Here is a 14,800-nt window from a genome sequence, read left to right on the forward strand (position 1 = left end):
AACAAAGTAAATCGTCTCGACGCTGAGAACCACAGGGCTTTAAAAATTCTTCAAACGAGCTGAGATTTTTTTTCCCGAAATTCAGTTTCATCTAGTGGTATCTAAGTGAATGAATAGTCGTTAGCTCGTTCAAAGCGCGTGTAGCCAACACAATATCCCGATATATGCTGCATTTAGGCCTGTGGCATCCCGTAATCCCTTACGAACGAGGAATATGAATTCATTACAGCATAGATGGCACAGCTCGTTAAGTGTCGCTGACATTTGGACTATTTACTAAGGAACACAATCACACTAGTTGTATAAAGATCTAGTAAAGAACACAATAACGATGTTGTATAAGAGTGAGCGAGTGAGTTAATTTTACGCCGCTTTTAGCAATATTCCAGCAATATCATGGCGGGGGACACCAGAAATGAGCTTCACACATTGTGCCCATCTGGGGAATCGAACCCGGGTCTTCAGCGTGACGAGCGAACGCCTTAACCACTAGGCTACCCCACCGCCCCATGTTGTATAAGATCTAGTAAGGAACAGAATAACGCTATAGCATTCGATCTGGTACTGAACACCATCACGTTCCAGCATCCGGTCGGGTAACGGACACAAACAAGATAGCAATAGAAAATCACCAAAAAACACCTAATCTAGAAAGGAACAAAGGCTCAAAGGACTGGAAAGATTACTCGAAGTATGAGACATTTACGATATTAAGACTTCAGCAGTAAAAAGCATCGTAACGTTTTGTTGTGAAGCAGAACCGTAATACGGGTTTTTCCTCATCTACAAACAATAGATGGCTGATGTCCAGCATGCACATATACATCACGATTGCACCCTGTAGTGTACATCGCGTCTTCTTCACCTGACCCGTCAACCCATGGGCTGGATCCCCTACTCCCACCACAACCCATAGGTGACAATGTTGGCCATGGTCAAATGACTTCAATCGTTTCCAAGCTTTGCATGCTAGTGAGAGGGAGAATCACAAATAACGATCAGAACGCCGAGCATTCGGATTAAACAACATGAAAGGCTAGCCAACATATTTTACTAAATGGAAAAATCCGGAACAGATCTTACAAGAGAAGAGAAAATAGAAAGATGTTTGGTTCAAACAAATGACTTGGTCCTTGAACAAGCGAATTTTTGTCCAAGTGACATGACCACGTGACCTTTTCCACCATGGTGGTACATCCACACCCTTGGAAAGAAAACGAGTAGTAGGGGTTTGTTGACACAAATTGTCTTCTCAAATTGATTTACTTAAGTCAAGTAAAGGTAGGGATTTTTTCACTGTTATTTTCCAAGCATCCAAGTAATTTTCAATAGGAGAGGAGAGAGAAAGACGTGTTTTAATTTTAGAAATAAGAGTATCTTTTCTTCTCAAAATGTAAACTTCCATAGGAATATGTATATTTTCTGTGACAGTCTTTCATTTGACCATTCGCAACCTAAAAACTGATAAAGATGTAACACTCAACAATACATGAGTGAATGACTGAGTCTGGTGTTACGCCGCTTTTAGCAATATTCCAGCAATATGACGGAGGGGACACCAGAAATGGGTAACAATAAGTATTGATAAGGTTTCATTCTCAATTATATCTATAAGTTAGGGGAATGGTCAGCCCAAATGACACTTCATCTGGCGGTCATCAGAAGACCGTCATTCCTTGACCGTCCCATTATCCGTTGGTCTGGGGTTCAAATCCCCCTAGATCGCATCATAAGATAGACACTGCCACTTAACTGCAAATTCCCTTTGAGAAGTATTACAAACAATAAAAATACACGAAAGAATCACTTGTAGACACCGACGTGTAACCTGTTCCCCGAAAGGTTGTATTTGAGAATGTGAAGCAGAGAATGTTTACACTTCCATCCAACCTGTCATCTGTTTCAAAGTTCGGTTAAGACAGTATGTCCTGTCTCACTGTTTTGTTCAAAGACGTTTGTGTTGAGAGCAGGGTAACCTGACCGGATCAAAATGGGGTTGGGGCGTGGTTAGCATGTTTGCTGTGAGACGTCATTGTCGAAAATGTAGTGTCCAATTTTTTCTGGGAAGACAGAGCAGATCGTGAAGAGCAAAATAATCTGAAAGAAGCCTCGATCCGAACGGATTGAGTTTAGATTCTACATTTTAAAACCGCCTGTCATGAAGGTAAAATATTATTTACAAATAATTTTTTGGCAAAATATATTAGAAATTTGGTCTTCGTGTTCATAAAGGTTTTCTGGTAAACTTCTTTTCTGATGTCACCAACGAAATTGGTTAAAGTACGAAGCTTTCATATCTACCATGCCCACTTGCAAAAATGTACTTTTTCTCAATGCACAGACTTATGGTAATCTTTGTATAAAAAAGTAGTAATATTTTCTTCCTGGCGCAGGTTAACCTCTCGGGCTATCAGCGCCACACTGACTGTGTCACATTGTGTTTCCGCATACTTGGTCTTTACTGGTAAAAGTTCACAGGATGATCCGCACACACACTGACATTACATGACATCGCTGCAAGGTAACGGTTTCCGAACAGACCTTACAAGCTGTATACAGTGCATATGTAAAGATATGTAACACACTGTATACGATATGAAACAAGTGACACGCTGAATACAGTGCATAGTTAAGGATATGTAAAACGATGTATACAGTGAATATTTAAACATAATTATATACCATTATATAACAGGCCGAATACACAACTGAGATATAATCTACTGACCCAGAGCAGGGTAATCCTATAAAGATTCCTGGTAATATTCCCGGCTGACTCTCCACCCAGTCCATCATAGAGACGGTTGTGTAAATGGTACAATAGATATATTCACTACTTGCATCGTTTCCACTATTAACAACCACTACCCCTAATATAACTGGAACACTGTTCCCATTCACTGTAAACCTCGAAACGACTAATTTTAATGAGTTAAACCACCTTTCGGAAACATTGGAATCTACATTACCGTGAAGGTGTGGTCACAGTGGCCAATCCAAATATGCACAAACACAACTTCTTGCACGTTGTTTTCATATCACACCACATACAAACACTGCGACCATTGAAAACAAGCCAAACTGAATATGGTGAAGATCGTCACGTTACGAATTCCCAAGACATTGGAAAAAACTAAAAATCATATCTTAAACAGAGGCAAGCAAACTTGCCTTGTGGTTTTGTTTGAACAACGGCAGACATTAGTATGAAATACGTCATGTCAGCAAATTATGTCATACTTCGGTCAATGTTAGAAAATAACTCAGATATTAACGCGATGACCAATCCGATCAGATATGTGGGATTTCCTTCAGACCGGGGCCAAGGCCTGCAAACATTGAACGTTTAGACAAACATTTCCAGTCGCCTCCATCACACAACAAAAAAAGCCAAAACGGCAATACTACGCAAACACATTGCTTGTGTTGGCAAGATAGTCAAAGGTATTTCTCCAACAGGGCAGAGACAGAGGTTTGTGGACGATCCAAGGGCGGAGAGAAAAAGAACTTTGTAGAAGTTAGCAAATGTGTATATACTGAGGCTAAGCACAGGCAATGGAAGCGCGTTAAACTTCCTAAAATTTGTTTTGACAAAAAGGTACATTGTAAAAGCTGAAGAGATGTTGGGTTTTGGAAGCCTTTGTCACACAACGCAGAGTATTCGTGCTGGATTATGTGTGTTTAGTCTTAACATTAAACTTTTCTGTGGTGTCATTTGCACACAGAAGCATTAAACGAACGTATATATTTTGTTGTGGTTAGAACAAAAAAATAAACACATATTGTCCAACGGAAAAGTCACAGCTGATGTTAATGTGTTAAACATTTTACTTTGAGGTGGCAATCATTATTTTGGATGTTATTTGTTTTCTTAAATCACTGAAATCATTATTTTGTCCCTTCTTCTTTGTATAAATTTGACAAATGTGTCCGTTCAATAAGACTGATATTCGGATTCTGTGAATAAAGTACATGTTCGTCCTTATTGTCTATTATCAGCACATCTAAATAGCGGCCATACGTAACATACGGCCACTATGCATTAGAGGCTGGTGAAATGATTCATTTTGGAAACCATACCTCGTGTAACAGATATATTTATATAATTATAACGATAGTCCACTTTTATAGCGCCATTCCAGGATGAATATCTTGCTCAAAGCTTTAAAGAAAGAAAAGGAGTGTTCAGGCAAACGCTTGACGGGACAAGTAAGTCTTAGGCGATGTCTGGAAGGAAGAGTAGGTTGGAGAAGTACGTAGTAGCTGTTCTTGAGGGAGATTGTTCCACTGAATGGGAAAAAGTCCGTTGTCCATAACTACACCGATGTGTAGACACAGTGTAACACAGATACCTAAGACTGAGTGAGTGAGTGTGGTTTTACACGTCTTTAAGCAACATTCCAGTATTATCAAGGCCGGGGGACATAAGTAATAGGCTTCACACTTTGTACACATAAAAGTTGAAATGTGAAGTTACTTGTATGAGATAATCTATATACATTCACAAAATAAACACACTTACTTTCGTACTAATGTTTTAAGCAACTTTCATTTTCATTCGTCAAACATGAATAATTTCTCTTCCGAAAAGAATTTTCGCTCATACTTATCTTTTTAAGGTATTTTCACCTAGCTAAAAATATTCCCCGTATTAGATTGCTATTCACATTGAATACACTTTGATCACAGTACTACCCGTGAAGGTCCGGGTTAGAAAGAGCCTTCAGTAACCCATGCTTGTCATAAGAAGCCACTCACGAGATCATCGGCTCACTCTCGCTGGCTTGGTTGACAAATGTCATCGGTTCCCAATTGCGCAGATCGATGCTCATGCTGTTGATCACTGGATTGTTTGGTCCAGACTTGATTATTTACAGACCGCCACCATGTAGCTGGAATATTGCTGAGTGCGGCGTAAAACTAAACTCATTCACTCACTCGAACACAGTACACTACTTCCTTTGCTCCAGAAACCAAGACGATGCATATAGCTTGGGCATAAAATAACATCGAAGTTTAAATTCTTTGAAAAAATGTTTTCATAGAATCTGCGTTACGTGATACACTATGTACCAACAGAGAAAAAAACCCGTTTCTGTTGTTTTAGACTTTGGATAAAAGCCAGTTTCTTAATCATGTTTATGTCTGTTAAAGCCGAGGAGCTTAATGTCCGTGTTTCCGAATACAAGGTTTAAAATAGCATTCCTTACCTAAGACTATGACGCAATGCAATAGAAACTGGATGTATGTTTAAGCATTATCTGACTTCAGGCAAGATGTTCACATATCAAAACTAACGGATGTTGGTGCACTTAGGCTTATCTAAAACAAAACAGAGGATTCGAACAAGATCTTAAATCCTCGTTTACATGTACGTGCTATTTCACAAATCACCAACGACAAATACGATATGATGAACCAAGTATAAGAGTCTATTGTATGACGCTAAGAAAGTAACTTCTCATACCCCTCGGACGAATTTCCCAACGTGTTCACGCCCTTTCAACGTGCGACAAATTAGTCACTTTAAGATCCTCTTGCAAAAAGGTCATGGAAAGGGCAGGACATACCCAGTCCCTACTATCAGTTTCTCCTCCCACAAATCCAGGATGAAAGAAGAACATGTCACGTGCGAAGGTCGTGTTTTGCTTCCGTGTAAGAAAGAAAGGGGTCTGTAAGTAAGGGGAGATGTGGGTAAATAGGTGCGTTATTGCAGACTGTCAACACGACAGTTTATTTTGATTTTTGTTTAACGCTGTAGGCAGCATTTTCCCATCTATATGACGGCCGTCTTTAAATAATCGAATCTGGACCAGACCAGACAATCCAGTGATCAACATCATGAGTACCGATCAACAATATTCTATACTTATGTTGTAGGATTAGTCTATACGCTGGCTTTCGATATTCATGGAGCTAATCGTATTCGTAAGCGGGCTGCCTGTTACGTTATGAGTATTACTTGGAAGAAATTCCGCAATACCAAAGTCGTTTACAGTCGACGTTTCACATGTGGTGGTGTTTGGTCTTGTGCATTGAGCGCAGGTCAGAAATCAGGTAAGTAAAGCAACGTTGGTCACAAGAGAGTTTCCAGGTCTTCTGTCCTCAACTACAAGGAAGCACCTACGTGTCACACCTTAGGCAAATGAGTTTGTTCAAAATGGCCTCCGCTCACCCAACAGAAAATGGGTACTCGGTGGTATAAGCCATATGGCTATTAACCTTCCAGCGCCTCACAGGCGGTTATCCCGGGTAATAATGTCCACCATGGTATATGCGCTGAGAGCATGTCCCTTCGTCGTGAAGTTCAGCTCTATATAAGTGGCCAACTATAATTATGTACATGATGTCGTGAAGTAGAGTCATCTGCACACATTGTTTCGTTGTGACAATTCAGCATGATAAGCACGACTCTGTGACGTTAAAAAATGGACAAACTCGAGAAATGTGCTGTGATGTGGTCCCTACAGAGAAAGGGCTAACAGATAAAGACATCCACGAAGAAACGAGTACAACAAGGAAAGGGTTCACCTTCCTCTGTCATCCGGTGCTTAAGTATTAAGGGTGGCAGAGAGAGTCGTGAACACAAACCTCATCCTGGAAGCCCTGTCACGTCAGTCACACCCGATACGATACAGAAAAGTCAACGATGACCTATGATCTTGATGATCGACAAGTAAATGTCCCGCGTCGTATTGCTTCTTAGTTGGCACTTTCTAGCAGAGGACATTCCATTATCGCAGAAAGATTCATAAAAATGAAAGTATCGGATCGTTCGAGTTCCACAGCTTCTGGCATCAAAACGAACCAGGAACTGATGTGGGTCGGTCCAGAAGCTGGCGCAGAAGAGTTCTTGTAATGACTTGTGACTATGGATGAAACCATAGGTTTCACCACGTCCAGTCAACAATGGAAGCATTTGACAGCACTTCCAACAGAGAGAGAGAGAGAACAAAATAGTTCCTTCCACGAGCAGGAATGGTTATGGCCTCAGAGTTCTTGGATACCATGTTTTACCGAATCGAGGACGATCTCCCTTTAGGCAAGGCAATAAATGCTGCCGATTTGAGGCAATTACGTGATGACGAAGAGAAGTCCTGATGCTCTTCCATCAGGACAATACCCCAAAGCACAAACAAGTCAGTGTCAAGGCTCCAAACAATGAGTGGAGCTTTGAATACTTTTGAACGTCTTCATAGTGTTCTCCGTGTCCATATTTTCTCACTCCGTCAAACCTTCCTGTTCACAAACGTACGGAAAACTGTAGCCGGAAACCATTTCAACTCGAACGATGACATTGCAGCAGCGGGTGGGAGAACATATTTAACATACAGGTTCCTTCTGCGAAACTGGGATAAACCCGTTCCACAATCTTTGGTTAAAGTGTGCCTTTGTGGTTGGGAATCATGTTAAAAAATACATACGAATAAGGTCAGATCAAGTATTAATACATGATGTTCAGAACATATCAAGTCTACGATGAAGTATATGAATGACGACAATTCTTAAGTGGGACAAGGCCAGGAGACAACGAACCTGACATCACTTTGTAACTACAACAAGCTGAGTGAAGTTGTTTGTGAACTTATCCGTTTCTCTTGGTCAGTCTGTTTTCATGCCACCCATCAAACCTTGCTTTGACGTTAGAATTTGAGTGCACTTGATATCCATCTACGTCGAGGACAGGGCTACACCTATTTCAGTGACTTCTCAGTAACGCGAGGTGCAGTTGTGAAAAAGGAACGACAGAGGTACCTGTGACATATATGAGCTAGCGCACAGTGTGACATTTACTTGTTCCTGAGAAAAAATCCAAGACATTCAAATGAAAGGAGTTTGGTGACCCCTACAACTGTTCCCGTGTTTTCTGCTTACCACGTATATAAGAAATCACATCCATGTGGCCTACCAGTTGAAGCAAGTCGCAGTTACAGGGCGCAATCTCAATATACTGAGAATATACTTCATCACAGCACATATAGCAGAAGCATTTGTTTTGAAGGGATCGATATTAGTGGCGCATCGAGGCTATGACAGAAGAAGAGTCCATATTTTGAACATACTGTGATCTTACGGAGGACTATTCTTCCTGAAATACCTACAATGTCTTCACAGCAATGTTACAAGTGCATATTCATCTGTAATATTAGTTTTGTTTAACGCCGCACTCAGCTCGAAGACGGCGGTCAGTAATTGATCGGGTCTGAACTAGTTAATCTGATGATTGACACCATGAGCACCAATCTACCCAATTGGGATACAATTACATGTATCAACAACCCACACCACCCGATCCCGTTATACGCCTCTTACGACAAGTATGGGTTGCTGATGACAAGCTCTAGCTCGAATCCTCATGGGCAGCAATAACTGACAGACAGACAGACAGACAGGTTTTATTCAGTAATGTAGGCACAGTGGCCCATAGTACAGTTGAATTTTCATTTTAACAAATATTGGTCACGTGACACGAAATTATGGTTTTACATGTGATTTAAGGATGGACATCAAATGTTTTATGAAAATGGCAGCTGATTTAATAGTGTCATCGTTATTAGAATTAAGTATTTTATATATCGTTTGTGGGGCATCATTAAAGCATTTTAGATACTTCTTTCGGCCAGCAGAGAATGCCTCACAGTCTAATAATAAGTGACGTTCGTCTTCAGTTTTACCAGAAGAACAATGAGAACATGATAAATCTTCCAATGTATTTTTATCTTTTCTATAACGCTGTATTTGTAAGGCATGTAGAGAGATTCTAAATTTACAAAAATTTCTTAAAAGGGACTTATCATTAAGGACCCTAATATATTTTTCAGGTCCGAACATCGATTTACATTGTGAATAATGACTTAGAAAACTCGATGAATTTACTGATGCGTGCCAATTCTGAATATATATATCTTTTATTCGTTGCTTAAAGTTAACAAAACATTTTTATATCACCAACATCTTGCTTAAACCAAACATAAGAAAACCCGCTTGAAAATAACACATTTCGGACACCAGAAGCCCAAGAATACTTTCCACGTTTGTCTAGGGATAATAATAATTGATAGCTTTGATAGGGGTAGCGATAATCAGGCATTCTTATAAGTTTAATCCAGTATCTGATAGCTCTCATTTGACTCTCAATATGCATGCTATAGCGGCCTGTATCGCCAAGTACGGCTTTGTTGGAAGCAAATTTACCTACAGTAAGAAATCTTTTAAAATATGATGCATGCACATTTTCTATGGCTTCGAAATAGTTTACTCCCCAAATTTCAGATCCATATAACAATATTGGTGCTATTTTAGTGTCAAAAGTAAGCAAGCTGAGTCAAATGAAATAAACTTATTAGCCTTAAACAGTTTAAAAATAGGAAATAATGCCTTCTTAGCTTGTGCTGCAAGGGTTTTAGATGCCATGGACCAATTTAATCGGCTGGAAAATAGAAGACCCAAATATTTATAATATGAAACAACATTAATACTTTTGCCACGGAATAACCATTTTTCAGAATGTGTCACTATACCCCCATTTCTAAAGACAACTATGTTAGATTTTTCCATATTCAACTCTAGTCCCCATGTGTCACAAAATGCTTGAAGAATATTTATCTGTCTCTGCAGTCCGTTTACCATGAATGAAAACGTAACAATATCATCTGCAAAGAGAAGCAAAAGTAAATCTTTGATTTGGGGAGTAACAAATATTCCATTATTACACGATTTATACATATCATCTACAAGTTCATTAATGAAGAAGATGAAGAGTACGGGGCTTATTACACAACCTTGTCGCACACCAACGAAAGTGTTAAACGATTCAGTGTTGCCAGAATTAGTTCTAACACAGGCTGCAACAGAGTCATACATGCTTCTTAAAATATTATACATTTTGCCATGGCATCCTTTGGTATGTAACATAAATAGCAATTTCTTACGGTCAACAAAATCAAAGGCTTTCTTAAAGTCGATGAAAGCGCAATAGAATCTCCCTTTTGGTCTGCAGAGGTACTTTGTACATAATGACTGTAATATAAATAAATTATCAGTTGTACTATAATCGGATCTAAAACCAGCTTGAGCCTCGTCAAGTAGCTCGTTTAGATCAACCCAGGCGCGTAAACGCTTTTCTAATATATTAGCAAATAATTTTCCAGAAATGTTTAGAAGAGATATTCCACGATAGTTGCATGGTTCTGATACACTCCCAGACTTGAATAAAGGGACAATCATACCTATATTCCATACCGATGGGAATTTACCACTATCAAGAACTACATTAAATAAATCTTTCAAATATGACAATAACTGTACCATATTATTGGCTCGGTGGGCAGACTTTTGATTGATGTCTTCGTACGCCACACTAAACACCTAGGTTTCGACCCCACCGCCCCGGACATGCTGTTACAAATGTAACATCTATCATCATGATATTAATATTATAGTGTTGGAGGCACGAATAGACAATACGCAGAAACAAACCAATAAAAAAAATCACCATTGCTCCTTCTGATGTAACATAAAATACTCTAGAAAAAATTTAACTGTTTAAAATTAAACCACTTCAAAGTTTTCGCAACGGATAACAAGAGCTTATGTACAACAATAGAACTTCAGACCAAGACAGCTAAATGCAGGTGTATGTACACCCTAAGCATATTTAGGCCCCAAAGTAGGTTGAACATTATTAGTGGCTGCTAATAATACAATACTTCCGTATTTATTTGAGGTAGAAAGCCCTACAGAAAAGACTACTTTATTTGTTTTACCGAGCTCCTGTTTGAGCTATACATTGTGTCATGGAAAGACAAACAGGATCTCTGTTGTGTTTATCCATGTGTCAAAAGCTAACACACATGGCCGCGTAAAGCTTCGGATTAGAAACGTTTTGTTTGCTTGTGTGCCAAAATAAATAGTCCTCGATATTTGGCAAAAAGATATGTTTTAGGTCAGCACATTAACAGATGCAGTCGAGCATTGAGTAATTAGCACTGTGTCTAACATGGATGTAAATACAATACTTTTAGGTACTGAGACCAAGAAAGTTTATGGTAACGTCAGTAATATTTTGAAATTTAGTTACACCGTTACTCTTTTGATTTTATGTCAGTTTTACAGATTTGACTCCATATTGTCATCAGATGTCAGTGATAAAGCCATACAGACTCTTTCAGGGGCGGTGGGGTAGCCTAGTGGTTAAAGCGTTGGCTCGTCACGCCGAAGATCCGGGTTCGATTTCCCACATGGGTACAATGTGTGAAGCCCATTTCTGGTGTCATCCTACGTTATACTGCTGGAATATTGCTAAAAGCGGCGTAAAGCTAAACTCATTCACTCACTTTTAATATGTCGATCCTTCAAAAACGGCTAAAGGACTCCGAGGTTCCCGAAACAGATAACGTGGCATAACTGAAGAGAAGTGTCCTAGACAGTGGCAGTCTTTCAGGCAGGACGTCTATAACGACCACTGAGCTGAACGGTCACACAATGCTTCTACAATTTTGAAAGACCATGATTTCGGCGAAAAAAATGCCAAAACAACAATAAGCAGAGAAAACCGAAAATAGAATATGACGGCTGTCTCTACATAATCCTGTCTGAACCAGACAATCAAGTGATTGACATTTCAAACCACCTTGGTCAGATCAGAATTTGGTTTATCTTGACTTTAGTTTTTAAAGACGATGAATCATTAAAAAAATAATAAGGCGGGCAGAAAAAAAGGATAGTGAAATACCCTTAGGTTTCAAACATTAAAATTTGGTTCACCCAAGTTCACACCTGCATGCGTTATTCACCTTAAAACCTGGTCATTAATATACTACCAGAATTTTTAATTCAGACATTTACGGCCGACTCGTAAGATGCAGTGCTTTAATAAGCCTGTCAAAACATCGCCCCGTTCAAATCGTTTGGGGTTATCGTTCTGAGTAAGTAGGCTAGTGTTTGGTGTATAAGAAAATAAATGTTAGCATAGTCTCGTGGGGACATCACTGGGCCAGACAATAATGTTCGCAGTATCTACTGGTAAACACACCTATATCGCTAACCTCGATAGCGAGTCTGTGTCGGGTTGAATTTGGGGCACGTAAAAAGTCGCCACAGAGAGAGTTTGTGCCTCTCAGCTTGTAACACAGGCTTCATATTGCGGTAGACGTGGTGCGATCTTTAGATGGTGTATGGTGTTAGATATACTAGTTCTGAATGCAAACGTAGGTAGATACATATTGACTTTATGTCTTTTAGGCACTTCGAATCATGTTTCAGGATTTATTCGCTGATTTATTAGAAACATATCGGGTCAGAATGAAGGGTTTTCTTACATCTATTGATCAGTGGCCCTTGAATCTGACCATAGTACTAGGGGCGGTGGGGTAGCCTAGTGGTTAAAGCATTGGCTCGTCACGCCGAAGACCCAAGTTCGATTCCTCGTGTTTACAATGTGTGAAGCCCATTTCCTGTGTCCCCCACCGTGATATTGCTGGAATTTTGCTACTCAACTCACTCACTCTAGTACTAATAGTGATGACTCAGGAAGGAAAAAACGGAGAGTACTTTTAATTTGTTTCCACCAGGAAGACCTCTTCTTGGCGCACTTAGATTAACTATACAAACGCAGGGGGCTAAAGGATTTGTGGTTGGTATTCCGTAATTACCAACAGGGGTGAGGAAAGAAGCTCAAGTGGTTAAACATTTCAAAAGAAATTCACCAAATATTTACAAACCTCATTTAGCGTAGTTTTGTGTATTGCTGATTAACATTTCTTCATATGGTCATGATTAGAGCAAAAATAGATAATTTGAAACATATTTTTGGGACACAGGTGTACCACTAGCCCAGGACGCTGTATAGAGATGTATCATCATTGCATGTTAGAAATCGTGGGTTCGATTATGTTTCTAGGTTTGACGAACAGTGAGTATGGTTTTACGCCGCTTTTAGCAATATACCAGCAATATCGCTGCGGGGGACCCATATGGGGAATCGAGCCCGGGCCTTTGGCGTGACGAGCGATCGCCTTAACCAATAGGTTACCCCACCGCCCCCTTGACGAACAGATCACTGGGTTATAGTAGACGACGTCGTGGTCAACGTCTGTCACCTGCATCACGTCGAGGCTTTCTCCCACACGAAACCCACACAACATAACCAGAATACAGTTAAAAGCACCGCTGAACCCCGTCCTCTCACATACTAGCATATTATTCATTTAACTCGAAACATCAAAATGACGTCTACTTTTATAATCATAAACTTTGTGTGAGATCTCTGACAACAACGTCTTCGACGACATGTGTGTCGAAGCGCCGACAGACGCTTGACTTAATCCAGTCAACTCCCTAATGATAGCAACAGGTTCAAATTTAAGAAAAACAGATGCCCTACACATTTGAACACCTTCCTTTGGATGCTTCATCATAGAACAACATGTTACACAGAAATTATAAGTATGCAAGGTAATGCTTGGTGTTATGAAGGCATGCCAAAAACATACTCATATTTTGAGCCTGTTCTAGAATGTGAGTTGTGGACACGGGACAAAATGCTTTCTGCACAATGTTGTTCTATTAGGACCTTTTTCATGTGTCGTGTTTGGCCCAGACCCTTCGCTTCTTACATAATGAATAAGAAATACGATAACATTATGCTAAACGTCTTTAAACCCTCACACGAATGTGTTAAGTTTCCAATCAAATAACATTCATAAGGCTACCGTGCCAAAAGTGGTCATTTTAAAAAGAACTGACAGAATGTTTAGGATTTGGTGCAAAAAATAAACATATTGAGTCAGATTTAGGACATAGTTAACAATGTGCATTGCCTAAATAACTCATCACAAACAAATACGAGTTGTTTCCAGTGTAAAGGCACATATTTCTATATATGTCTTCTCTATTTTAGTTATTTGTCAAGCACAGGAGAACTGTCTCGTTAAAACGTGACAGCAAAGATTTATTCCTAACTTGCGGCTGGGCTCTTTTATTAAACCACCTCTTTGTAAGAAAGAAAATCCAGTCGAGTATCTTTGTTGCGAAGGTGTTATCGGTGCCTGAAATGTATTATAAAATATGATATACTTACCCAACAGAAAAAGTGATACAAGTTGAAAAACCTTCGGATATATCCTCAAACATGTAGAAGTGTTCATTTTGCCTGTCACAGATGTCCTCGTCTGCTTTGGTGTGAGCAGACGACAGCTTTGACGCAGGACCGAGGCTCTGACACGAGCGAGGCACGAGACAACGAAAACGAGGCCGCGATTTAAGAAATTGACAATCGGCTGGCAACAGTAAATTTTCTCACGCAGAAAGCAATGTTGCGAGTAAACACTACCAAAGCATCCCGTGGAAGCATGTTTGTCAAAAGCTGGAGACATTTAAATAGCGATTTGTGTCTCCGGACAACGGGTAAGGGAGGGTTTTTTTCGTCGTCTGTTTCAGAGATGCCTTGCAAGGGCAAGCAATGATTGTTACAGGTTGCAAGAGAGTGTTGGGTGACAGACAGCTGAATTTCATTGGCGTGTTAGGTTTGAAGGATTAAACCCGACCTTGACGTTACGTCACTGCATTGTAGACGAGCTGTTGGATGCGTATCGTCACTTTGTCTAGATATTTGCTTCAATATGTCTGCAAGACTCTCTTATGACACCACTTTCTCAACCAATTCAACGCTTAACGTTTTCGGGGTTTTTCATTAGGTTATATATTGAATTCTCAATGGCAATTTTATCAGAATACTGACTTATTCGACGGTCGCGGATATTTAAGCTTAAATATTTCCACTGACCGATTTTTAAAATTA

The 14,800-nt window shown here is 39.7% G+C and overlaps 1 protein-coding gene across 1 annotated transcript in view; it reads right to left on the bottom strand.

Moving 5' to 3' along the window:
- LOC124274165 (heparan-alpha-glucosaminide N-acetyltransferase-like) overlaps positions 1-14,230 on the bottom strand; it is a 28,522-nt gene extending 14,292 nt beyond the window's left edge. Inside the window, exon 1 of the mRNA XM_046709482.1 lies at positions 14,081-14,230. Coding sequence (XP_046565438.1) covers positions 14,081-14,147 — 67 coding nt within the window. The 5' untranslated portion in view covers positions 14,148-14,230. The remainder of the gene's footprint in view (positions 1-14,080) is intronic.
- Between the last annotated feature and the right edge of the window lie 570 nt (positions 14,231-14,800).

This window comes from Haliotis rubra, unplaced genomic scaffold, assembly GCF_003918875.1.
Source record: "Haliotis rubra isolate DU_JTF1 unplaced genomic scaffold, ASM391887v1 Scf104, whole genome shotgun sequence".
In the NCBI taxonomy this organism is placed as follows: domain Eukaryota; kingdom Metazoa; phylum Mollusca; class Gastropoda; order Lepetellida; family Haliotidae; genus Haliotis; species Haliotis rubra.